The following is a 26,964-nucleotide window of genomic DNA, read 5'->3' on the forward strand; positions in this document are numbered from 1 at the left end:
ATCCAAAACATGATGTCACAGTAAATAACTCTGCTTTTGTCTTTAACACATAAACATAGGAACTGTATTAAGGCTATTAGCAGGTTTAGCTGTTTACACATATAAGCTATACTAGCAACCTAGGACAGGTCTTAGCTGGCCAGCTACAGCTCCCTCTGCTGGCTTGGGGTTAATCCTGAGGCATTACAATAAGACCCCCAGATTCAACAGAGAGCAGCCCCCCCCCCCCACCCTCCATTCACTGCTATGGAAGTACCAAAAATAGAGTTTGGCTATTTCCGGCAGTCCCATAGAGGTGAGTGGAAAGGCGGCTGTGCTTGCATGGTGCATGCTACATTCATTGTTATGGGACTTCCAAAAATTTTCAAAACTTCCCTAGAGATGAATGGAGAACACATGGCACATGCATGGTGTATTCTCCTTCATTTTGGGGGCCCCATTATGGAGACAGTAGCAAGTTCCACCTCTGGTTTCAGCTATATTTATCAGGGATTTTTTTCCTGCAAAAAAAAAAACACTTAAAATGTCCAAATTTCTCCAAGATGGTTACCTTAGGGGTCAAGCACATGAACGTGTGCCACCCATGCCATGCATTGGGTACCGCAAATCCCCAATGCACATGCACCATCCATGTGGCCGTCGCTGACGGATACAGACCCATCCAAGGCTTGCGGTGGGCCCAGCCCAGCCAGTAGATACAGTAAATTATTCAAACAGGGGCACATTTATTAAGACCAGCTTTTTAGATGCCGTTCTTAATAACTCCTATACCCGGCGGTGGATCTGCCAAAGTTCTGAAGAGGCGCCGGCCCCTACACAACTTTGGCGCATCCAGTGCCAGTGTAAATGTAAGCCAGTTCCTAGCTATCTTACAGTTAGACCATTTTCTATGCCTAAAACAGGAGTAGATAATGGTAAATGAGACTGGCCTTTCGGGCCCCTTCTCTTCCACGCCCAGTTTTTTAGAGCTGGCGTGAGTGGGGAGAAGTCGCAGATTTCGGCGCAAAGGACATTTGTGCCGCAATCTGTGCCAGAAATACGCCTAATTTAAGCGTATTTCTGTTTAATAAATGACCCCCATAGTGTCCATTTTCCCAGTACAAAAGTAATTTAATGGTGTTAGAAATGCTGTGTCTTGAAACTTTTTGTTATAGAAAAAAGAAATTGATAAAAAAGGGAAAATATGCATTTTCCTTTAATATTTCTTTAAACCTTCCTTAAAGTTTTTCCTTAAGTATTTTTCAATCTATCTGTCATCTAATGGCACAAAAGAAAGGTCTAAGATGTCTCGTGAAAACTCACTGATTCTGAGAGTTGTAGTTTCAGAACAGCTGGAGTGCCGGAGATTGCTGATCCCTGTACTAGGATTAGAAGAACAAGTTTGCTTTCTTCCATGAAGATGTAGTGTGTATTGTGTCCAGCATTGTAGCTCATCTCCACTGAGGTGAAGGGGCCTGACCTGGATACCACACACAAGCTGTGGACAGGTGTGGCACTGTGTTTTGGATGGAAGCAGCCATGTTTTTCTTGCCTTGAATAACCACAGACTAGCTATGCAATATGGTGGCACTTATAGGGGCACATTTGCTAATCCTGTCTAATTTTTTGACAGTGCAAACTTAGTCTAAAATGTGCCATATTTATCACAGTGGATGATGCTGGTTAATAAATCTGCCACACCTTTAGACTGCCTAGTGTAAGGGGGTAATTTATTATAACATTTGCTCCAGAATTTTGGCACAGGCTAAGACCCTCCCCTCTCTGCTTTGATTGACAGGGCCAGACAGTGGCAATATTCTGCCACAGATGTACGTTAGAGAAGTCTCTGACTGGTTGTGAGTGGTAATCTCTGTACAAGCAATGGTAGACAGCTGAACTCACTAATATCCCTAGGTCGTGGTACCAGTTGCATGTGAAGCTCTAGTGAGGAGAATACAATGGAGATGCCTTGGTAATTTATTGAATTTACCTTGAGCAAAGACACATGGAGGATATTGGAGGTCAAAACGAAATGCTCTCACCAGCTCTGAGTCTGCTGCAGAAAAGAAAGACACAGGACCAGAACAAACAAGATATGATGTCACTGAAAGGGAGGAATAGACAGAGAGCAAAGGCAATGGGATTTACATAATACATTCAGGAAACCTATAACAAGAATGACCACAGGGTGGCAGCATTACATGGTAATGATATGATAACACAAATACAGCAATTTATCTGAAATGGAAGAAATAAGTGCTGGGACAGCACAGGCAAAGTACAGAGGGAGGGGCTTTCCACAGAAATGAGTGGAACTAGAGTGCAACAAGAACAAGGGTGAAACCCTTATTGCACCACAGGCCTAATTTGCACATTAAGAAAAGCTCTGGAACGGAGCCTCAGATCAACAATAGAAAGCAGCATTTTGACCCCTTCCCAACCAGCGTCGGGTCTTTAAAAATGGTGCCAAAACCACGGGGTGCCTGCTCATGATAATGCAGTCGTAGACTTTTAACACTTCAGATGCCTTGATCAGTCCTGACCATGGCATCTGACAGCGTGCAAACCCTGAAGCACGCGCTTCTGGGTATGCTTCGGTGGCAATCGGAGGGGCTGGAGCTTGTATGCAGTAGCCCCTGTTATACAGAGTGACAGGAGGCTGCTGCATAGTGTTTTCTATGGAAGGATATTGTGGCTACTAAGATTGCACCTCAATCAACAATTTATAGGATCATCAAGAACTTCAAGGAAAGAGGTTCAATTCTTGTTAAGAAGGCTTCAGGGCGTCCAAGAAAGTCTAGCAAGCGCCAGGATCGTCTCCTTAAGAGGATTCAGCTGCGGGATCGGAGTGCCACCAGTGCAGAGCTTGCTCAGGAATGGCAGCAGGCAGATGTGAGCGCATCTGCACGCACAGTGAGGCGAAGACTTTTGGAAGATGGCCTGGTGTCAAGAAGGGCAGCAAAGAAGCCACTTCTCTCCAAAAAAAACATCAGGGACAGATTGATCTTCTGCAGAAAGTATGGTGAATGGACTGCTGAGGACTGGGGCAAAGTCATATTCTCCGATGAAGCCTCTTTCCGATTGTTTGGGGCATCTGGAAAAAGGCTTGTTCGGAGAAGAAAAGGTGAGTGCTACCATCAGTCCTGTGTCATGCCAACAGTAAAGCATCCTGAGACCAGTCATGTGTGGGGTTGCTTCTCATCCAAGGGAGTGGGCTCACTCACAATTTTGCCCAAAAACACAGCCATGAATAAAGAATGGTACCGAAAACACCCTCCAACAGCAACTTCTTCCAACAACAGTTTGGTGAAGAACAATGCATTTTCCAGCACGATGGAGCACCGTGCCATAAGGCAAAAGTGATAACTAAGTGGCTCGGGGACCAAAACGTTGACATTTTGGGTCCATGGCCTGGAAACTCCCCAGATCTTAATCCCATTGAGAACTTGTGGTCAATCCTCAAGAGGCGGGTGGACAAACAAAAACCCACTTATTCTGACAAACTCCAAGAAGTGATTATGAAAGAATGGGTTGCTATCAGTCAGGAATTGTCCCAGAAGTTGATTAAGAGCATGCCCAGTCGAATTGCAGAGGTCCTGAAAAAGAAGGGCCAACACTGCAAATACTGACTCTTTGCATAAATGTCATGTGATTGTCGATAAAAGCCTTTGAAAGGTATGAAGTGCGTGTAATTATATTTCACTACATCACAGAAACAACTGAAACAAAGATCTAAAAGCAGTTTAGCAGCAAACTTTGTGAAAACTAATATTTGTGTCATTCTCAAAACGTTTGGCCACGACTGTAGATGTGCTAGGATGGAATTTGTGGTAAGACTTTGGTACTGCCATTCTGATATTAAGGAGGCAGCAGGAGGAGGCCTCATACAGATAAGGCGACTGGGATGGTCAGAGACAAAGGCAGCACTCTAGATGGTATTATCCTTATAATCACTTAAGTCCTGATATTTATGTATAGAATGTGCAGAATTGTGTGGAGAACTTCCAGATGGCAGGTGGCCAGAAAAATGGCTTAAAAGCCCCTTGGCTATGGCTTCCAGAGCCCTGACCAGCTCTGTTTGGAGGGGCTCTCCACGCACATATTATACTTATTTCTGTTTTTCACTCTTAAATTCTCTTCCTATCCTTGAAAAATCCCCTACTCTCAATAAACTCAACGTCTTAAAAACGTTGCTCTAGGTCAGGGATGCTCAACCTGCGGCCCTTCACCTGCTGTAAGACGATAGCTATAGGCTGTCCGGGCATGCTGGGAGTTGTAGTTTTGCAACAGCTGGAGGGCCGCAGGTTGAGCATCCCTGCTCTAGGTGAAACAAGAGACTCTTATTTAACCCCTTCAAAGGGGTATTACCATCTTAACCCCTTGCCTACCGCTGCACGACTTTATATGTCATCGTGGTAAGCTCCTATTTGCACAACGTATAATAGAGCCGGGTTACATCACAATCTGCCGGTCGCCTGTGCCGCTGCAAATCACTGTGACCACGCTGTCATCAGAGAGCGTGGTCACAGGGAGATGTGCCATGACCAGCGGAAGAAGTCAGGCAGTGATAGATGCCTGTAGCTCTGTGTTACAAGTGTCTATCACATTGTTCAATCTTGTATAAGAGCGCCACCTGCAGGCTATAAAATTAAATGTCAGCCTGCAGGCTGGGAATTAACCTCTTTCTGCCTTGTAGCAAGAAAGGGTTAATTCATAAAAAAAAACATAAAATATAAAAAGTTAAAAATAAAAAAATATAAAGAGAAATATTAATAATAAAAAAAAGTTATAGCAATAGTTACTAGTATTAGCAATAGTATAGCAGACTACATACATACCCATACAAACATCCCACCGCTTTTTCGTTCATAAAAAAATATATATTTATATTTATTAGTTTTAGCAATAGTATAGTGTAATTTGTGTGTGTAATATACAAACATAAACAAACTTTTTTTTTATTTAAAAAATCTAGGTATTCGCATATTTTTTCTTTTGTGAAAAAAAAACGTGATGTATTGGTTTTAGAAATGTTTTATTTGAAACCTTGTTGTAACAGAAAAAAGAATTGATAAAGGAAAAATGTTAATTTAATTTTTTATATTATATTGTTCATCTAATAACAGAAGAGAAAGGTCTAAGATGTCCCATGAAAAATAATATCAAATACATGTAGGCTGGCTCAGAAATGTAATGAGTTATTTGCAGTTAGATAGGCCCATCACTACACCTGAAAAATTGGCCTGGTAAGGAAGGGGGATAAACACTGCGGTAATTAAGCAGTTAATAATCTCTTATCAAATGTCGTTGAAATTTGCAGATGCCTTCACCTGGCCAGGTTCTCCGGAGCGAGCCTGGTTTGATCATTCACAGTAGCTCCTGGCCGCCTCTCTGTATCTAGTTCAGTAGGACGGCTCTGGCGCATGCTCAGCAGCCTCTGAGCCATCTTTATGAGCTCTGCTTGGCAGTTAGCTAAAAGAAATAAGAATAGCGGAGCCATTATCCGGGCTGTCAGTGCCATCTCTGTATCTGAGCTGATCTACAAAGCCATGCTCTACTTTCCTCTCTACTCACTATAGGGTGAGGGAAGGGAGCCTGTCACACACACAGTCAGGCTAGGACAGGGGAACAGGTGAATCCGCTTGTGGGCCCCTGAGCAATGTAGATCCCCAGTCCCCCATCCCTTGCACAAGTGGCACTAAACTGCATATTCCAGATGAGGCAGCACCAAAGCTTTGTAAAGTGGTAGTATTACATCCCTGTCCTGCAAGTCCATGCCTCTTAGTACAATCCAGTATTCTGCTGGCTTTAGAGGCAGCTGATTGACATTGCATGCTGTTATTTAGTCTGTGATCTACATACAGTACACGCAAATCCTTCCCTACAAGTAGTGAATATACCAGTGTTACTCCCCATAGAACATATGATGCATGTAAATTGTTAGTACCATAAGTTTACATCTAAGGCTCATGCACACGAGTTGGATGTTGTGCGGTCTGTAAATTGCGGATCAGAAAAAACAAGGATACTGGCCATGGGCATTCCGCATTTTGCGGAAAGGCTGGCCCCAGATAGAACAGTCCTGTCTTTGTCCATAATGCGGACAATAATAGGACGTTATTTTATTTTTTTGCAGGTATATGGACACGGCGTGCACAGAGTCATTTAGGTTTTTTTGCTGCCCGTATACAGGACACAAAAAAACTAATGGACACTGAAAAAGAATACGTTTGTGTGCATGATCACTTATCCACATTGAACCCCATTTGCCAAGTTGATGCCCAAACACTCAGAGTCCAAGTCAGCTTATAGTTTTTGGACATCTTCCATAGACTGCACAGTGCTACACAGCTTAGTGTCATCTGCAAAAATAGAAAATATTAATCCTATTCTCGATAATAAATAAGCTAAAAGGATTATCCCATGATCAATAAAAAAATGAAAATCAGACATCATATAGTATATGACTTTCTAACAAAGCTAGAACCAGCCCTGTACCTCACATGGATCCAGAGATCTTCCCTTACATTGCTCCAATTGTTCTGCTAGATTTATTTCAAGCTGGCAGCTGTGCAGACGAGACCTTTCTGCTGCAGCTCTCTCCCTACCACAGCTCAGGAGGCTGTTGAGGCATGAAACCGAGCAGGTGTGTCCTCCTCAGCAAGGTGTGCAGAGAAATAAGAAAAAAACAGGAGGTGGCGCTATACAAATAGATTTTATTGAATAGCTCAGTGGCTATACTACATTTTTAATTACTTACAATTACAAAAGTATTCAGATCCCGATGCTGGTTTGAAAACTGGAGCAATTTTTTTGTGGGACAATCCATTTAAATAGGGGAGCCAGCACTGAACCTTGAGGTACACCACTAGTAACCCAGGAACATTCAGAATAGGAATCATTCTCCCCAACTCTCTGGACACGGTCCTTCAGTCAGTCTTCAATCTAATTACAAAATATAATTTCTAAGCCTACAGACCTTATTTTACCCAATAGGTGCCTATGAAGAAATGAGTCTAATGTATTAGCAAAGTCCCAAAATGCTATATCTCCCCCCAACGATAGATGTTAGAGCATTCTGATCTAAATCATTGTTTACCTATCCAGTGTCTGACCATTGGACCCTTTAAGGCAGGGGTGCACAACCTGCGGCCCGGGGGCCACATGCGGCCCGTGATACTATTCTGTGCGGCCCCCAACCATCTGGTAACAGACATGTATGCCTATGTCTTGTGGCTGCTCACATGTATTTTCCATGTATTTCTCCCATTTGATGGGAGTCCTGGAAGTGTAACTAGACATTAATGGTATATAATGTGTGTTCAATATGCCATAAGTACAATATTTCAGTTGTTAATGCACATTTAAATTTTAATTTCGGCCCTCATCATTGGTTCAGTCTGGCAATGTGGCCCCCAACCAGGAAACGTTGTGCACCCCTGCTTTAAGGGAACCTGTCATCAACTTTGTGCTGACCTCACTGAGGGCAGTATAAAATAGTGACAGAAATGCTGATCTCAGTGGTGTGTCACTCGTGAGCTTAAAGTAAGTGGTTGCTGAGAACCAGCATCATAAACATTGCATTGACTTGAGAAGAGTCAAATCTACCTGAGAAGAGTCCTGGTTATACATAATCTCCTGCTCTCTCGCCCATCTGCTGATGATTGGCACTTCTCTCCTAGAGAGAAAGGGAAAAAACTAGGTAGAAGACTGTCAATCACCAGCAGGAGAGCAGGAATTCATGAACAACCATGACTCTTCTCAGGTGGCCGTGAGTCTTTTGCAGGCCCAGTCTGCAATGATTGTGATGTTGGTTCTCGGCGACCACTAACTTTTAAATGACAGACCGCTGAAATAAACTCACCTGTCTCTACTTTATTCTGCCATTAGTACGGGCAGCATAAAGTTGATGACAGGTTCCCTTTAATTGACCACTAGGCCCCTCACTGATCATCACAATGACTCCACTCCCCAGTTCTATCCAGATGCAAGACCCCAGGAGGAGTGTTATTGGAGAGGGGGTCGAGCATGCACACTGCCCTTTAATTCAAAGTCTAGGGCTCAGACAAAAATATTCTACCTAGTAAATGCCCACTTATTGTGATTCTGCTTATATTGCTCTGAAAAGCATTACAACGATAAACTTATGGATTGGCCAAGTCTACAGGAGCTTGTGGAGACCTATGGTCCATGTGGATCAAATAAGGTTACGCTGAGCCCTCCCTCTACACAGGCATCACAAGGAGTCCAGGGATGGTGGTTCATAAATTGTGGCATGTGGGAACGGCACTTTAAACAATGATATATGATGGCCCTTCTCTATGTACAACCCTATAAAGGCCACAGTAATGCTAATCCTACAGTTACTGGCCCTAAGCCTCTTTCTTTCGCAATTGATTGTATGCTTTGGATCACATCAAATAATTAAACTGGAATGTTCATTTCAGCTTTATATACGCCGTAGATTAAGAACATGGAAGAACATTCCTGAGAGCAATCCGCTCAGGTTTTTAAGGGTTTGTCTTGAAGGACAATAAAATCTCTCCTCTCCTCTTCCCTATGCAGACGTCAATGTCGCCATCCGGAAAATTGCCACTCTGCTGAAACCAGACAAAGATATTATTCAGAACGGTGAGCACATGGTCATTAAAACGCTGAGCACTTTTAGAAACTACATCATGGAGTTCGATGTGGGAAAGGAGTTTGAAGAGGATTTGTCTGGAGTAGATGATCGCAAATGCATGGTAAGAATTAAGGCCAGATTAGCCCATTTCTATAACAAAGGGTGTCTTATTGAGAAGATTAGTTCTGTGTTCCCTTATACCACCTCTGCTGGAAGGCAATTTCATGAACTTTGCACCATTACACAAGAGCTGTTCTTTTATACATCCTTCTACACACTGTCAAAGATCTGGCTCGGTATAGTCTCTGCTTGCTGGCTAGTAGTTTGAATGAAAATGTATATAGGACATGCTGGAATTAAGGTTGATATAGCCTTCCAAGCCTTGGACTATGACCAAAGGCTATATTCAAAAACACCAGTATCAGGTACAGTCCGCTAGAGGCCTATTAAATAGTAAACAAAGTAAGTGGCTCTCCCTTTTAATAACAGATGATTTTACTAAATCAAATCGGACCTAAAAATACAATCTAATGCATGCAGTCACGGTACCTTTAAGATGCCGAATTGCGGAGCTCACGTATGTGCCAGCTAGTTCTAAACATTATATTATATGACATTAAAGGAGTCCTTTAGCTGATCAATGTAACATTTATTTATCCTTTTCAGTTCTACACCGTTGGCGACATTATAGTATTATCAACTTTCAAAGTAGATGTTGCACAATGTATATATTCCACTATTGCAATTGTTATACACTGCGTGCAGAATTATTAGGCAAATGAGTATTTTGACCACATCATCCTCTTTATGCATGTTGTCTTACTCCAAGCTGTATAGGCTCGAAAGCCTACTACCAATTAAGCATATTAGGTGATGTGCATCTCTGTAATGAGAAGGGGTGTGGTCTAATGACATCAACACCCTATATCAGGTGTACATAATTATTAGGCAACTTCCTTTCCTTTGGCAAAATAGGTCAAAAGAAGGACTTGACAGGCTCAGAAAAGTCAAAAATAGTGAGATATCTTGCAGAGGGATGCAGCACTCTTAAAATTGCAAAGCTTCTGAAGCGTGATCATCGAACAATCAAGCGTTTCATTCAAAATAGTCAACAGGGTCGCAAGAAGGGTGTGGAAAAACCAAGGCGCAAAATAACTGCCCATGAACTGAGAAAAGTCAAGCGTGCAGCTGCCAAGATGCCACTTGCCACCAGTTTGGCCATATTTCAGAGCTGCAACATCACTGGAGTGCCCAAAAGCACAAGGTGTGCAATACTCAGAGACATGGCCAAAGTAAGAAAGGCTGAAAGACGACCACCACTGAACAAGACACACAAGCTGAAACGTCAAGACTGGGCCAAGAAATATCTCAAGACTGATTTTTCTAAGGTTTTATGGACTGATGAAATGAGAGTGAGTCTTGATGGCCCAGATGGATGGGCCCGTGGCTGGATTGGTAAAGTGCAGAGAGCTCCAGTCCGACTCAGACGCCAGCAAGGTGGAGGTGGAGTACTGGTTTGGGCTGGTATCATCAAAGATGAGCTTGTGGGGCCTTTTCGGGTTGAGGATGGAGTCAAGCTCAACTCCCAGTCCTACTGCCAGTTTCTGGAAGATACCTTCTTCAAGCAGTGGTACGGGAAGAAGTCTGCATCCTTCAAGAAAAACATGATTTTCATGCAGGACAATGCTCCATCACACGCGTCCAAGTACTCCACAGCGTGGCTGGCAAGAAAGGGTATAAAAGAAGAAAATCTAATGACATGGCCTCCTTGTTCACCTGATCTGAACCCCATTGAGAACCTGTGGTCCATCATCAAATGTGAGATTTACAACGAGGGAAAACAGTACACCTCTCTGAACAGTGTCTGGGAGGCTGTGGTTGCTGCTGCACGCAATGTTGATGGTGAACAGATCAAAACACTGACAGAATCCATGGATGGCAGGCTTTTGAGTGTCCTTGCAAAGAAAGGTGGCTATATTGGTCACTGATTTGTTTTTGTTTTGTTTTTGAATGTCAGAAATGTATATTTGTGAATGTTCAGATGTTATATTGGTTTCACTGGTAAAAATAAATAATTGAAATGGGTATATATTTGTTTTTTGTTAAGTTGCCTAATAATTATGCACAGTAATAGTCACCTGCACACACAGATATCCCCCTAAAATAGCTAAAACTAAAAACAAACTAAAAACTACTTCCAAAAATATTCAGCTTTGATATTAATGAGTTTTTTGGGTTCATTGAGAACATGGTTGTTGTTCAATAATAAAATTAATCCTCAAAAATACAACTTGCCTAATAATTCTGCACTCCCTGTATATGGTATCATTTGGAGCATATATTGCAGCTGAATAGGGTATTGTATAGAAATGACTTGCACTCATAGCACGTTTCACCCTCCTGATTAGTCTGCTGTAGTCTTTAGTTCACCAGTGCTCTGTCTCCTTCTGTTAGTCTTTGGACAAACGGATTTTAGATGATAGAGCAGCAAATGGACTAATACGTGGTCTTTGAATGGACAAATAAGTCAAAATTCTATATTTTTTTATCTTTTTGTATTGAGTGTATTTTTGGACTTTTTTTTTTTTTTTTGTTTACTGGATACACATGGGTAAATTCTGTGTTTTCTCATTTAAAGGTGGCGTATAAGGCTTTTTTTTTTTTTCACCTCACTTCAGGTAGATCTGAAAAGCAATCAAGAGATTCTGATCAGCAGAGCTCAGCATTACTCAAGCCCTTTATTAATCTTAAAGGGTTTATGCTATGATTAGTGTAAAGTACAAAAATGATAATCGGGCATCTTATACTTTGACAATCTTTCTGACAAAATGACACCCAGTCCTGTACCTCACATGGATTCTGAGATCTCCCATCCATTGCTCCAATTATTCAGTGTTTTTTTTTTTTTTTTTTTTTTATATCAGGTTGGCAACTCAGGGGGTGCGTCCTTTCTTCTGCAGCTCTCTCCCTATCACAGCTCAGGGGATATGTCCTTTCTGCTGCAGCTCTCTCCTTGTAACTTCCTCTAACAGCAGATGCAGTTGAAGGACAGAACTGAGCATGTGTGACCCTCTCAGCCAAGTGGACAGGGATTTAACGGAAATCGCAAACAGCAGGTGCTGTTATACAGATAGATTTTATTTATTTTATCAGTGGCTACGCTAAATTTGTATTAACATGCGATTACAAAAGTATTCAAATTCGTGTGATGCTTTGAAAAATGTAGAATAGTTTTCATGGGACAAGCCCTTTAAATCATATTGGAAACTTTTCTTGGTCTAACCCGACTGGGGAATCGAAATGGCTATTGGAAATAGTTTGAGCCATCGATTTCTATATGTTATCGTTTGTTTTTTTAAAGAAAATTCTGACCGTGAAGAGGAGGATGAAACTTCTTCAGGATTTAATTAATTATTTTTGATATACACAATGGTTTATTTTATTGTTTATGAATCTAGGGTACAATATGGGGGTGTAATGTGAGGTTGCTCTTAAGGGTAGGTAATTATAATAATTGACTAGGATAATAACTGAATGCTGCAGAAGAATGTTTTTCTAGTCATTATCTGTCATTACTGTGGGCTCTGCAGTCATTCTCAATGATAAAAGCACGCCAGTAGTGATGTATGTGCTGAGAACATCTGGATGTCCTCTGCAGTGAATAAACACCCACTTCCTTTTAGTTTGTTCACCTCAGGTCAAGTTATATCTCCCTGTAAAGGTCATGCTGACTACTTAACTTTTAGCGGATGCAATCAATGGTATCTTTTAGCAAACCCCAGTTTAATTAAAAAGTATACAGTGCATTTTGGAAAGTCTTCAGATCCTTTCACTTTTTCACATTTTTATTTTGTGCCTTGTGCTAAAATAAAGAAAATATTCAACTTTTCCCCCATCAATTGGCATTCAATACTAGAGATGAGCGAATCGAAGCTGATGAAGTGGAATTCCATCCGAATTTCAGGAAAAATTTGATTCGCACCGAAGCCGAATTTCCTCACGCTTTGTGGTAATGAATCGCATTGGGAATGGCTGCTGCACATGTTAGGACATGGAGCAAAGAACTCTGGGAACGAGGGATCACCCACAATGCCATGATTGCAGCCAATCATCAGCCAGTCAGCCCCTGTAATGATAAAAAGCCTCAGCCATCTTGGATTCTGCCATTTTCCAGTGTGCTTAGTGCAGGGAGAGACGTCAGCAGGCGCTAGGGACAGTGTTAGGAAAGACTTCATTGTGCTAAAAAAAACGATTTAAAAGTTCAGGCAAAGATTATTCAAGGTGTAGGGAAAGGATAGGGAGGCATCATCTACACTCTAAAAGGAAAACAGGGTGCAATAGGGGAGTGTACAGCCTGGCTAATAGGAGTGATTCTATTATACCTTTCTGCACTAATTGGGGATCCAAATTGGTGTTAATACTGCTGCTTTTAGGTTGTTTGCACTATATGATACCACACTAATTCCAGCAAACCTTGCTTGTGATTGGGGTGCAAGTTCTGTGTGATACAGCCATTTACGGAGTGTATTAATATGGGAGATAAGTACGTCTTATTCGCTGTTCTGCGTTGATTTTACTTTTTTTAGGGGGTGTATTAATAGGAAAAAATATGTCTTAATTGCCATTCAGTGGTGAAGTTACATTGTGCTACAGCCATTTACATGGTGTATTAAAAGGAAATATACATATGTCCCATTAGCTGTTCTGCGGTGAATTGTGATTGTTATATTTCTTTTTTTGGGGTGTAGTAATAGGAAAAAGAATACGTCTTAATTGCCATTCTGCGGTGCACTCAGTGTGGAGTGTTGGGGGGGAAAATGCCATACTTGGTGGTGTGGCAATTTTTTATTAGGCCGCCGGAGTAGGTGAACATGGCCATTTGCCGAATTTGTGGGCAGAAGGTGAAGCGTGGCCAGGGTGCCAATGTTGGCCCCACCGCCCTGCGTCAACTCATGCAGCATCACCATAATGTGGCCTGGGAGAACCATGGCTCCGATGTGGTGGTCCAGCCTGCCGCAGCAACCGCTACATCACCCAGTGGCACGCACCCAATTTCATGCAGTCAGGGCTCCACCACCTCAGCCAAAGGGAGCTGTCTGTCCTTCCCATCATTTGCTGGTCCTGATGCTCCTGCTCCTCCTAGTCAGTCATTCCGTCAGCAATTGATCACCGAAGTGATTGCCAAGAAACGACAGTATGCATGCACTCATCCAACGGTGAAGAATCTGAACGTACTCCTGGCCAAGTTGCTGGTGCTGCAGTCCCTCCCTTTCCAAGTGGTGGACTCTGCACCTTTCAGAAAACTGATGGCTTGTGCCGAGCTGAGGTGGAGAGTCCCAAGCCATCATTTCTTTGCCAAAAGGCAGTACCAGTCCTGCACACATATGTCAAACAGAACGTGGGCCAGTCCTTGAGCCTGTCGATGTCTGCTAAAGTGCATGGCAGTGCCGACGTGTGGAGCTGTAACTAAAGTCAAGGACAATATATGTCCTTTACGGCCCACTGGGTAAATGTGGTTCCTGCCCAGCCACACCAGCAACTTGGCCAGCTGACGCCGCTTCCGCGTCCACGTTCTCACACCGTTTGTCCTGCGACAAAGTTCGCTTCTGCTTTCTCAGCCTCCACTACAGGGACAATTCACAGTGCTCCTCCAGCATACCACATGTGCAGGGCACAGCGGTGTCACGCTGTTCTGCACCTAGTTTGCCTAGGCGAACGGAGTCACACAGGGGAGGAACTACTTTGCATCCTTCATCAAGAAATCTAATCCTGGCTTCTCCTCGACAACTCAAAATCGGAACCATGGTGACCGACAACAGGAAGAACATGTTGTTGGCGCACCATGGAGGGCTGAGCCATGTGTCCTGCATGGCGCATGTGTTCAATCTGGTTGTAAAGCGGTTCCTGAAGCCTTCACCCCATCTGCAAGACATCCTGAAAATGGCCAGGCAACTTTGCATGCACTTCAGCCACTCGTACACCAAAAAGCACACCCTCCTTTAGCTGCAGTGGCAGAATGGCATCCCCTAACATGTGACTTTTCCACCCGTTGGAATTCCACCCTCCATATGTTGGACCGATTTTATATGAACAGAGAGGCCATAAATGATTTCTGGGTAATACAGGCGGACAGAGGTACTCCCCTGTGTAACTTCGATATTAAAAAAAAAAAAGAAGAGGAATGAGCACTCGCAACACCTGGACCATAGGATATAGGGATACATTTATTTGGTAGGACCTGCTATGTCCAATAGATAAAACAATTCCAATCACATATATACACTAAAATACAATAAAAAATAATTGGTACCAATACATAAAATATACTAATAAGGGGTGAGAATCCTAAAAACACAATCTTTTGACAGTTGGTGTTCAGACACTTCGAAGCACCTGATTCCTAGCAATAAAAAACTTGCAATAAAAAGACTACTATTAATACTTGTGGTACCGCAAACCGCAATCCAGATTGAAATGTCCCAAATGTACCTGTAACAGGTCACTCTAAGTGTTGTTTTATCTCCTGGTGCATACAGATATATAGTTCAAATACCGTAGCAAAATAAGTCTCTCCAAAGTCATTTGGTATGACCTCCCAGAACGGTAAATTTTGAGCCACTCCGTGCTAAATAAGCAATTCGGGTTCCTACCTGGTTCCTGGTGCTGCTTACCGCTGCCGCGTCTCACAGTCCTTCCTCGAGAAGCGAGCGATGCCGGCTGTCTCGGCGTCTTGCGTCGCAAGTCTCGGGTTGATGACGTCACGGTATCGCGGGATTAGGCAGGCAGGGGTAATACCTTGTCAGTGGCGTCCGTAGCTGTATACTGGAGCGGTACTTGTAGTTGGAGATTTTCTTAATATTATCGCATGGCCATGCAATACTTTTAGTGAAGGTCCAGTAGATTAGGTGGGCGCTTTTCTTCCTGTCACCAGACGCGTTTTGGGGCGTCTACACCCCTTCCTCAGTGGTTGAAGCGCCGATCCTCCCTCTCCACCTTTTTATAGTTCATCCGGTAGTCCAGAAATTCTGGATTGTTTAAGTATAATTCCTCCATTGCGGTTTTAGTGCGGTATAGTTGCAGTTTCTCCAACTTAGTTGTGTTTTTTTTCAAAAATGAAACTAGAATATTGCAGGATTGTGCAATACCAGATTTTTAAGTTAAGATGACACTTTAATAAGTATAAATCTAAAAACACAGTATATCCATGATAAAAATATAAATAAATAAATAAATAAACATGCATCTCTATCATACAAATCAAATTTCCCTATAATCCATCGGCTGGAAGGTCTTTCTTTCTATTGAGAGATAATTACAAAAAACTACATGAAAAGGGTCGGGGCTCTGCCAGCAATAATAGATGATGGGGTTCACCCCTTATTAGTATATTTTATGTATTGGTACCAATTATTTTTTATTGTATTTTAGTGTATATATGTGATTGGAATTGTTTTATCTATTGGACATAGCAGGTCCTACCAAATAAATGTATCCCTATACCCTATATCCTATGGTCCAGGTGTTGTGAGTGCTCACTCCTCTTCTTTTTTTCATTACTTATTTCTTTGGGGCCGGGCACCCAAGTTGTGAGCTAGTAGCACCCGTCATAGCCACCAGGCGAGAGCCAACCACCTATCTATTTATTTTTACTTTTGTTACGGCCCGTAATCTGTGTGGTTGGGCTCCCCGAAGTGAACTATGGACATCTGGCACCATATGGATAGCAAACTGCTGAAGGCCAAGAGTTATAAATTTAATGATTTTAATTATAGTGAAGTTCCAGAGAGCAATACAATGATAGAAACCTTTAGAAATCTGGAGAATTTGTTACAGAAACAGTTGAGGCAGCATTGGGAGATCCGCTCCCTACAATATTATGTAGAAGAAACTAAGATCCCAAAAGGATAAGAGTCCAGCACAGGATCTCATTAATGATGAATTCACCAGAGAATGGAATAATTTATTAACCAATCAGTCGATTGCTCTGATGAATTTAATCATTAAGAGAAGGACAGAGATCCTGGGAGATTTAAACATAAAGATTGGGTCACTGTCACTAGTGGAGTACCTCAGGGGTCAGTATTGGGCCCTATTCTCTTCAATATATTTATTAATGATCTTGTAGAAGGCTTGCATAGTAAAATATCAATTTTCGCAGATGACACTAAACTGTGTAAAGTAATTAACACTGAAGAGGACAGTATACTACTACAGAGGGATCTGGATAGATTGGAGGCTTGGGCAGATAAGTGGCAGATGAGGTTTAACACTGAGAAATGTAAAGTTATGCACATGGGAAGGAATAATGCAAGTCACCCGTACATACTAAATGGTAAAACACTCGGTAACACTGACATGGAAAAGGATCTAGGAATTTTAATAAACAGCAAACTAAGCTGCAAAAAACAGTGTCAGGCAGCGGCTGCCAAGGCCAATAAGATAATGGGTTGCATCAAAAGGGGCATAGATGCCCGTGATGAGAACATATTCCTACTACTTTACAAATCACTGGTCAGACCACACATGGAGTACTGTGTACAGTTCTGGGCTCCTGTAAACAAGGCAGACATAGCAGAGCTGGAGAGGGTCCAGAGGAGGGCAACTAAAGTAATAACTGGAATGGGGCAACTACAGTACCCTGAAAGATTATCAAAATTAGGGTTATTCACGTTAGAAAAAAGACGACTGAGGGGAGATCTAATTACTATGTATAAATATATCAGGGGGCAGTACAGAGATCTATCCCATCATCTATTTATCCCCAGGACTGTGACTGTGACGAGGGGACATCATCTGCGTTTGGAGGAAAGAAGGTTTGTACACAAACATAGAAAAGGGTTCTTTACGGTAAGAGCAGTGAGACTATGGAACTCTCTGCCTGAGGAGGTGGTGATGGTGAGTACAATAAAGGAATTCAAGAGGGGCCTGGATGTATTTCTGGAGTGTAATAATATTACAGGCTATAGCTACTAGAGAGGGGTCGTTGATCCAGGGAGTTATTCTGATTGCCTGATTGGAGTCGGGAAGGAATTTTTTATTCCCCTAAAGTGAGGAAAATTGGCTTCTACCTCACAGGGTTTTTTTTTTGCCTTCCTCTGGATCAACTTGTAGGATGACAGGCCGAACTGGATGGACAAATGTCTTTTTTCGGCCTTATGTACTATGTTACTATGTTACTATGTAGATTGGGAAACTAAGGGAACATATAGAGAAATTCCCAAAAAACACAGAATTTAACATGTGGCAAGACAGACTGTGTAAAAGTTTGGATAAGTTAGAGGTGGATATAATTAATAAAAAAAAGTAAAAAACATATAGAAGTCTACAAAAGTAAACAACAAGAAAGACCTATAGAGACTCAGGAAGATGAGAATAATCCTCATCAGGGATTGATAGATATGGAACTAGGGAGAGAAGAAAGAACAAACACCTATAATGTACCAGTTAGTAACAGGTATGAGGAATTGGCAGGACAGCATTTTTTAGATCTTACCCCGACACATCACAGGACACGCACGAGATACAGAGATCAGACACCACCACGGCACAGATCACCATACAATTTGAGGCACAAGAACACCAGGTACCAACACCCCACAGGAAAGAACTCTTATTCCAATTACCAAACACGGAATCGGCACATACATTATCACAACAACGACACAAATCGCCAACAGCACCGTTATTCAGGAAAAGAAAGACAAGGAGAAGTAAGAGAAAGGGAGCCACGACACCGGAGACACTCACAAACCCAGAGATGGGATCAATAATTAATTTAAGTTCTAAAACCCTCACCACTCCACAAGTTAATTTATTAAATAAGGGGCTGAAGTTTGCCCCGTCCAATACTGTAGATAAATTTTCAACTTATATAGGTGTTCAGAAATTTATTAGGAACCTCTGCCTTAAGAAATATTATATAAGGAATCCCCAAATTAGGGAATCTCCTGATAGAAAATTAATGGAGTCATTTAAATACACCTCCTTAAAAAAGAAATCCAAAATGTTCCCACGGAATGAAATTAGTAGGGGAATTGCAACATTTCAGAAATGTGTAGAAGATGACCTGAGAAAGATTAGAGTTAGACCCCCTAATAATAATAATTTAACCAAACGGGAGATCCAGGCCATCAAATCACTCCAGAAAGGCAATAATGTAACTATACGCCTGGCCGATAAGTGCGGGGCGACAGTAGTCTTAGACACTGATCAGTATAATAAGGAGTGTCTTAGGTTGCTGGCGGATCAAAAGACATATATTAAACTTAAGGGTGACCCAATACAGAGGTTCAGCCAGGGTTTGGAGGACCTGTGTAGGAAAGGGCTGGAACAGGGAATTCTCCTGAAACAAGAATCTGAGTTTATCCTGGGTACAGAAAGAAGGTTACCTACCTTCTACTGTTTACCTAAGGTACACAAGAGTCTGATAGATCCTCTGGGACGCCCTATAGTGTCCAGGATAGGATCTATCACCTCCAACCTATCGATATATATATATATATAGATACCCAGCTCCAAACTTTGGTGAAGAACACAAAGTCCTATCTGAGGGATACCACACAGATTATCCAGATTTTGGAAGGACTGGTGGTTGAACCAGGTTGGATTATAGGGACTCTGGACATCCAATCCCTATATACAGTTATAGATCATCAACAGGGGTTGGAGGCAATTAAACGGCAACTAACAAAAAGCGGCACATTTGAAGATCCCCAAATTCAACTAATACTGGAAGGGATCCAGTATATTTTACAACATAACTATTTTTATTTTGAAGGGGAGCATTTTCTGCAGAAATGTGGCATCGCCATGGGAACCAGATTTGCCCCAAGTTACGCCAATTTATTTTTGGCGGAATGGGAATCAACTATCATCGAGCCCAGACTTGAGGCCGATCTGGTCCTATGGCGGCGCTACATTGATGACGTAATATTTATCTGGAGGAAGGGGGAGACAGAACTGCTGGAATTTTTGGGAGCGATCAACAAGAATGATTGATTTTAAATTTGATTTTTACATCCAATATCAAGGAGGAAACTGAATTTTTGATTTGTTAATAAAAAGAGGATGATCGCTATTTTGCAGTACATACCAGAAACCGACTGCTAAAAATGGCTTCATCCTCTTTAGTAGTTGCCACCTACCCAGATGGCTACTAAATGTCCCCTTAGGAAAATTCCAGAGGATTAAAAGAAATTGTATGGAATCAGATAGGTTTGAAGAAGAGGCAGCCAGAATGAAACTCCAATTTTTAGATAAGAAGTACCCAGTGATTATTTTGGATGAATCCCTAAATAAGGTGAGAGAACTTGAAAGAAAGTCCTTCTTTGAAGATAAAGGGATAATTGAGACATCTGAAGATCCCAAGATGGATATCAAGATGATTCTGCCTTTTAATAGCAATTATAAAAAGATTAAGAATATTATAACTAAGCATTGGTATCCTATACTGAGTGACAAGGTAATTGGCTCACAATTGCCCAATACACCCAAGATAATATATACAAAGGCCCCAAGCCTGAAACTTGGAGTAGCCCCGTCAGTAAGAGAGAAAAGATCCATAACAAATTTAGGCTCTTTTATGAACCTAAAAGGGTTCTTTAAGTGTGGGAGATGTATAGGATGTAGAATGAGCCTACAAGAAAGGAAAATAGACACAGTACACTCAGCACATAACTCTTTTACTTGGGAGATTAATGATTGCCTTACATGCAACACATCCGGAGTCATTTATTTGATACAGTGCCCATGCAAACGCCAGTATATTGGCAGAACTAAAAGGTTATTAAAAACTAGAATTAGTGAACACGTTTCAAACATCAAAAAGGGATATGCAAAACATTCACTCTCCAAACACTATGATGAGGTACATAATAGAGATCCGTCCAAACTATTTTTTACAGCATTGGAAAAAATTTATAAACACTGGAGAGGGGGAGATTACATTTAAGAGGATGTCCAGAGCTGAATCCAAACACATTTATGAATTCGGCTGTTTATTACCAGCGGGCCTGAATTCAGACCTGGAGATTTTCGGCTTTTTATAGGGTGGTGGTCCCGTCTCTGATGGAGGGTCCAAAAGTTTGCCGTCTATCGGCAGTGGGACCCCCCCTCGGAGTAGGGATCACCACCCCTAACCTCTGAACCCCATCATCTATTATTGCTGGCAGAACCCCGACCCTTTTCATGTAGTTTTTGTGATTATCTCTCAATAGAAAGACCTTCCAGCTGATGGATTATAGGGAAATTTGATTTGTATGATAGAGATGCATGTTTATTTATTTATATTTTTATCATGGATATACTGTTTTTAGATTTATACTTAAAGTGTCATTTTAACTTAATCTGGTATTGCACAATCCTGCAATATTCTAGTTTCATTTTTGAAAAAAACACAACTAAGTTGGAGAAACCGCAACTATACCGCACTAAAACCGCAATGGAGGAATTATACTTAAACAATCCAGAATCCAGAATTTCTGAACTACCGGATGAACTATAAAAGGTGGAGAGGGAGGATCGGCGCTTCAACCACTGAGGAAGGGGTGTAGACGCCCCAAAACGCGTCTGGTGACAGGAAGAAAAGCGCCCACCTAATCTACTGGACCTTCACTAAAAGTATTGCATGGCCATGCGATAATATTAAGAAAATCTCCAACTACAAGTACCGCTCCAGTATACAGCTACGGACGCCACTGAAAAGGTATTACCCCTGCCTGCCTAATCCCACGATACCGTGACGTCATCAACCCGAGACTTGCGATGCAAGACGCCGAGACAGCCGGCATCGCTCGCTTCTCGAGGAAGGACTGTGAGATGCGGCAGCGGTAAGCAGCACCAGGAACCAGGTAGGAACCCGAATTGCTTATTTAGCACGGAGTGGCTCAAAATTTACCGTTCTGGGCGGTCATACCAAATGACTTTGGAGAGACTTATTTTGCTACGGTATTTGAACTATATATCTGTATGCACCAGGAGATAAAACACCACTTGGAGTGACCTGTTACAGGTACCTTTGGGACTGTATTAATAGTGGTCTTTTTATTGCAAGTTTTTTATTGCTAGGAATCAGGTGCTTCGAAGTGTCAATTCTGAACACCAACTATCAAAAGATTGTGTTTTTAGGATTCTCACCCCTTATTAGTATATTTTATGTACAGTTGCAAGAAAAAGTATGTGAACCCTTTGGAATGATATGGATTTCTGCACAAATTGGTCATAAAATGTGATCTGATCTTCATCTAAGTCACAACAATAGACAATCACAGTCTGCTTAAACTAATAACACACAAATAATTAAATGTTACCATGTTTTTATTGAACACAGCATATAAACATTTACAGTGCAGGTGGAAAAAGTATGTGAACCCTTGGATTTAATAACTGGTTGAACCTCCTTTGGCAGCAATAACTTCAACCAAACGTTTCCTGTAGTTGCAGATCAGACGTGCACAACGGTCAGGAGTAATTCTTGACCATTCCCCTTTACAGAACTGTTTCAGTTCAGCAATATTCTTGGGATGTCTGGTGTGAATCGGTTTCTTGAGGTCATGCCACAGCATCTCAATCGGGTTGAGGTCAGGACTCTGACTGGGCCACTCCAGAAGGCGTATTTTCTTCTGTTTAAGCCATTCTGTTGTTGATTTACTTCTATGCTTTGGGTCGTTGTCCTGTTGCAACACCCATCTTCTGTTGAGCTTCAGCTGGTTGACAGATGCCCTCAAGTTCTCCTGCAAAATGTCTTGATAAACTTGGGAATTCATTTTTCCTCCGATGATAGCAATTCGTCCAGGCCCTGATGCAGCAAAGCAGCCCCAAACCATGATGCCCCCACCACCATACTTCACAGTTGGGATGAGGTTTTGATGTTGGTGTGCTGTGCCTCTTTTTCTCCACACATAGTGTTGTGTGTTTCTTCCAAACAACTCAACTTTGGTTTCACCTGTCCACAGAATATTTTACCAGTACTGCTGTGGAACATCCAGGTGCTCTTGTGCAAACTGTAAACGTGTTTGTTTGTTTTTGGACAGCAATGGCTTTCTCTGTGGTATCCTCCCATCAAATCCACTCTTGTTTAGTGTTTTACGTATCGTAGATTCGCTAACAGGGATGTTAGCATAAGCCAGAGGCTTTTGTAAGTCTTTAGCTGACACTCTAGGATTCTTCTTCATCTCATTGAGCAGTCTGCACTGTGCTCTTGCAGTCATCTTTACAGGACGGCCACTCCTAGGGAGAGTAGCAGCAGTGCTGAACTTTCTCCATTTATAGACAATTTGTCTTACCGTGGACTGATGAACAGCAAAGCTTTTGGAGATACTTTTATAACCCTTTCCAGCTTTATGCAAGTCAACAATTCTTAATCGTAAGTCTTCTGAGAGCTCTTTTGTGCGAGGCATCATTCACATCAGGCAATGCTTCTTGTGAAAAGCAAACCCAGAGCTGGTGTGTGTTTTTTATAAGGCAGGGCAGCTGTAACCAACACCCCCAATCTCATCTCATTGATTGGACTCCAGTTGGCTGACACCTCACTCCAATTAGCTCTTGGAGATGTCATTAGTCTAGGGGTTCACATACTTTTTCCACCTGCACTGTGAATGTTTACATGGTGTGTTCAATAAAAACATGGTAACATTTAATTTTTTGTGTGTTATTAGTTTAAGCAGACTGTGATTGTCTATTGTTGAGACTTAGATGAAGATCAGATCACCTTTTATGACCAATTTGTGCAGAAATCCGTATAATTCCAAAGGGTTCACATACTTTTTCTTGCAACTGTATTGGTACCAATTATTTTTTATTGTATTTTAGTGTATATATGTGATTGGAATTGTTTTATCTATTGGACATAGCAGGTCCTACCAAATAAATGTATCCCTATACCCTATATCCTATGGTCCAGGTGTTGTGAGTGCTCACTCCTCTTCTTTTTTTCATTACTTATTTCTTTGGGGCCGGGCACCCAAGTTGTGACCTAGTAGCACCCGTCTTAGCCACCAGGCGAGAGCCAACCACCTATCTATTTATTTTTAACTTCGATATTAGCCAGTGGCAGCTTATGCGTGACACCTGCCGTTTGCTCTGGCCCTTTGAGGAGGCCACTTTACTTGTCAGTCGCCAGGACTACGGGATAAACGTCATTCCACTGATTCATGTCCTGGAACAGATGCTGCTAAATCTGGCTGGCCATGGGACAGGAGACTGCATCTCACGGCCACATGAGCCCTGTGGGGGCTGAACTAAAGGAGGAGGACATTTTGAGTACAAGTGATGCATAAAGAAATGGGTGGTTTTTCTACAGTGACAGGAGAGGAGGAGCAGCTGGAGGAGCTACAGGGCGATAAGGAAGACGCGGTAGATGACCCAGACACACAGTGACAGTATGCAGTGGAAATGGAGGTAGGGAGTCTCTCCGAGTCTCTTGTGCAAATTGCCCGATGCATGCTCAGTTGCTTGCGTAGTGACAGCCAAATTGTCACCATTCGACAGAAGAATGACTACTGGCTCTCTACCATGTTAGACCCTCGCTACCGGTCCAAAATGGGGGCCTTTTTTACACCCGCTGAGAAGGACTAACTGAACTACTATCGTGGTCAGTTGACCGCTGCCTATGTGCGAAATCGCCCATCCTCACGCAGGTCTGACCGGGGGGCCCTCTGCTCTCACATTCCACTGCCATGGCTGCTGGAGGGATTGGGGAGGCAGGAGCAGTACCAGCTCCATCAGCAGCAAGTCTAGTCTACAGTTTTCTTCATCCGCCTACTGAAGAAATTACTCACCAGCAGCAGCTAGACATAGAGCAGAACCTGAACCAGCAGGTTGTGGCATACTTGGAGTGCACCCTGCCACCCCACATCAAAGATCCCCTGGATTACTGGGCAGCCATACTCTATTTGTGGCTGCAACTGACCGAGTTTGCCCTGGACAAGCTTTTCCTGCCCGGCCAGCAGTGTGGCGTCGGAGCGGGTGTTTAGTGTGGTGGGGGCCATAGTTACCCCAAGGAGAACTCTCCTATCCACCCAAAATGTGGAGAAACTGACCTTTGTGAAGAAGAATCATGCGTGGATCAGCCAGGATTTCCACCCACCAATGCCTGATGCATCTGACCTGTTTCTTCTGGCTACCTGCTTCAGCAACTATTCTGATGCTGCCACCCGCCTAATGCCACACCTGCTGCCAGGTGCTCCTACTGCCACCCACCTTCTTCAGCTGGTACTGGTATTGCCCCCCACCTCCCCACTCTGTCGCTGGGCCACTCTGTGGTCTCCTCATGCTGCTGCCACCTCCCCACTCCATGACTGGGCTACTATTTCGCTATTTTGGCCTTGTTGACATCATCATTTATTTGATCCTTCTTCCGATCTGTCAGAAGGAAGGAAAAATGAGACTCACAACGGATCCTGTTTATGAAGCAGCTGTGAGGCATGTATGACATGGTCTCTATTTTGCATCAGAATTGGCTTATGATTTGGTACCCAAAAGCAGGAGTGGGTACAAAACACAGAAGACATGTAAATATTCCATTCACATGTCATCCGTTTTGGATCCACTCCTGTTTTTTTGGGCTTTAGCAATACTCATGGATTGCTGACCGAGTGAAAGCGGATGCTCAACAGACAGGATCCGTTTTTTGGGGGTTATTGTTCTGATGGATCAGAGGAAGGTCAAAATAATCTGTGATGTCAATACAAACTTACTGCTGACACCCTCTCTACTCTGTCAGGGGGGCTCTACTTGTATAAGCGTTTAATAGAACAGGTTCTGCATGGTTCTTTATACCTGGCACTAACATTGACCTATATGGCTTGACTTGACTTGACTTGGCTTGGCTTGACTTGAGTTACTTGGTCAGTTTTGGCCCCATAACTGCCCAAATGAGTGAAGTGTGCAGTGATTCTAAGAGCGACTCCTGTCATCTGCGTGTCATACTGGCTCACAGTATTGTTTTACTACCACAGCAGACTCCCTATGCATGTTACTGCAAGGCACAGTGTTTTCTCAATCACTAAAGAGGCTCTCTGCAGCCAGGAAATAGCTGTTTTTAATGCGATTCGCCCCGAATAAATTCGGATCAAATCGAATCTTTTTGGAAAATTTGGAAAAATTCGCTCATCTCTACTCACCCATAATGAGAAGTTTGCAAATAATTTTGCTTGGACATGAGTATTCAGGCCTATTGCTATAACACTTGAAATTTAGCTCTGGAGGCCTCCCATTTCTCTAGATCATCTTTGAGATGTTTCCTCACCTTGACTGGAATCCACCTCTGATAAACTGAATTTATTTGACATGATTTGGAAAGACACCCCCCCCCCCCCCCCCCCCCAGTCTATATAATGTTTCACAGATGACACATCATGAGACAGAAAGAACTGCCTGTAGAACCCAAAGACAGGATTGTGTGGAGGCACAGATTTGGAAAAGGGTACAAATAAATTTATGCTGCATCAAAAAATTCCAAGAGCACCGCGGCCTCCATAACTCTTAAATGGAAGAAGTTTAGAACAACCAGGAGTCTTCCTAGAGAAAGCTGCCACACCAAACAAAGTAATCGGCAAGGGGGAAAGTGTCCTTGGAAAGAGAGTTGACCAAGAACCCAATGGTCCCTGTGGCTTAACTCCAAAGATCCTGTATGCAGATGGGAGAAACTTCCAGAGGGTCAACCATTACTGCAGTAACCATTCAATCTGGGCTTTATGGCAGGGTGGCCAGAAAGAAGACTTTCCTCAGTAAAAGAGAGATTAAATTTTGAAGAAAAAAAATATTTAAATAAAAATAAAGTTCCTAAAGGACTCACAGACTGTGAGAAACAATATTCAATATTATAATTAAGTTTCAAGTGGACTTTCTAACAGAGGCACATTTCTAAAACTGTCTAAAAGAAAAATTATTTGTAGCCTATAGCAACCAATCACAGACCAGCTTTCATTTTTTTTAAGAGCACTACAAAGGATGAGAACTGTGCTGTGATTGGTTATGAGAGATAAAGGCACTTTTTCTTTTAGACCATTTAATAAATCTTCCCATAATGTTTAATATATCTAAATAGGTTCAATTTTATTTGAATAATTTCTTAAGGATAGCAGTCATTGAGCTCAATGTACAGACTGTATTCAGAGAGCTCCCTCTAGTGGTGGCTGCAGGAGTCATTATTCCAGAACGGGCATTTAGCCACCTTCCTAACCAGGCGCATTTTTTGTTTTTTCAGTACATGCAGTTTTTGAAAAGCATGACTTTTTTCTATTCAGTTTCAGTTATGTAAACAATTTGTGCTCCTTTTTTTTCCGTCATACGTGGGACTTTATTTTTAGTAACATAGTATATAAGGCCTAAAAAAGACATTTGTCCATCCAGTTTGCCCTGTT

The 26,964-nt window shown here is 42.2% G+C and overlaps 1 protein-coding gene and 1 long non-coding RNA gene across 2 annotated transcripts in view; both read left to right on the top strand.

Moving 5' to 3' along the window:
* The window catches only part of RBP1 (retinol binding protein 1), a 55,671-nt gene that overhangs the window by 9,116 nt on the left and 19,591 nt on the right, over positions 1 to 26,964 (top strand). Inside the window, exon 2 of the mRNA XM_040427827.1 lies at positions 8,545 to 8,723. Coding sequence (XP_040283761.1) covers positions 8,545 to 8,723 — 179 coding nt within the window. The remainder of the gene's footprint in view (positions 1 to 8,544; positions 8,724 to 26,964) is intronic.
* Positions 1,017 to 7,640, top strand: LOC120997639. Its single transcript, XR_005778205.1, has 3 exons — positions 1,017 to 1,027; positions 1,273 to 1,276; positions 7,429 to 7,640. It is a non-coding gene; the product is annotated as an uncharacterized LOC120997639 (long non-coding RNA).

The sequence above is a fragment of the Bufo bufo genome, chromosome 4, assembly GCF_905171765.1.
Source record: "Bufo bufo chromosome 4, aBufBuf1.1, whole genome shotgun sequence".
Taxonomy (NCBI): domain Eukaryota; kingdom Metazoa; phylum Chordata; class Amphibia; order Anura; family Bufonidae; genus Bufo; species Bufo bufo.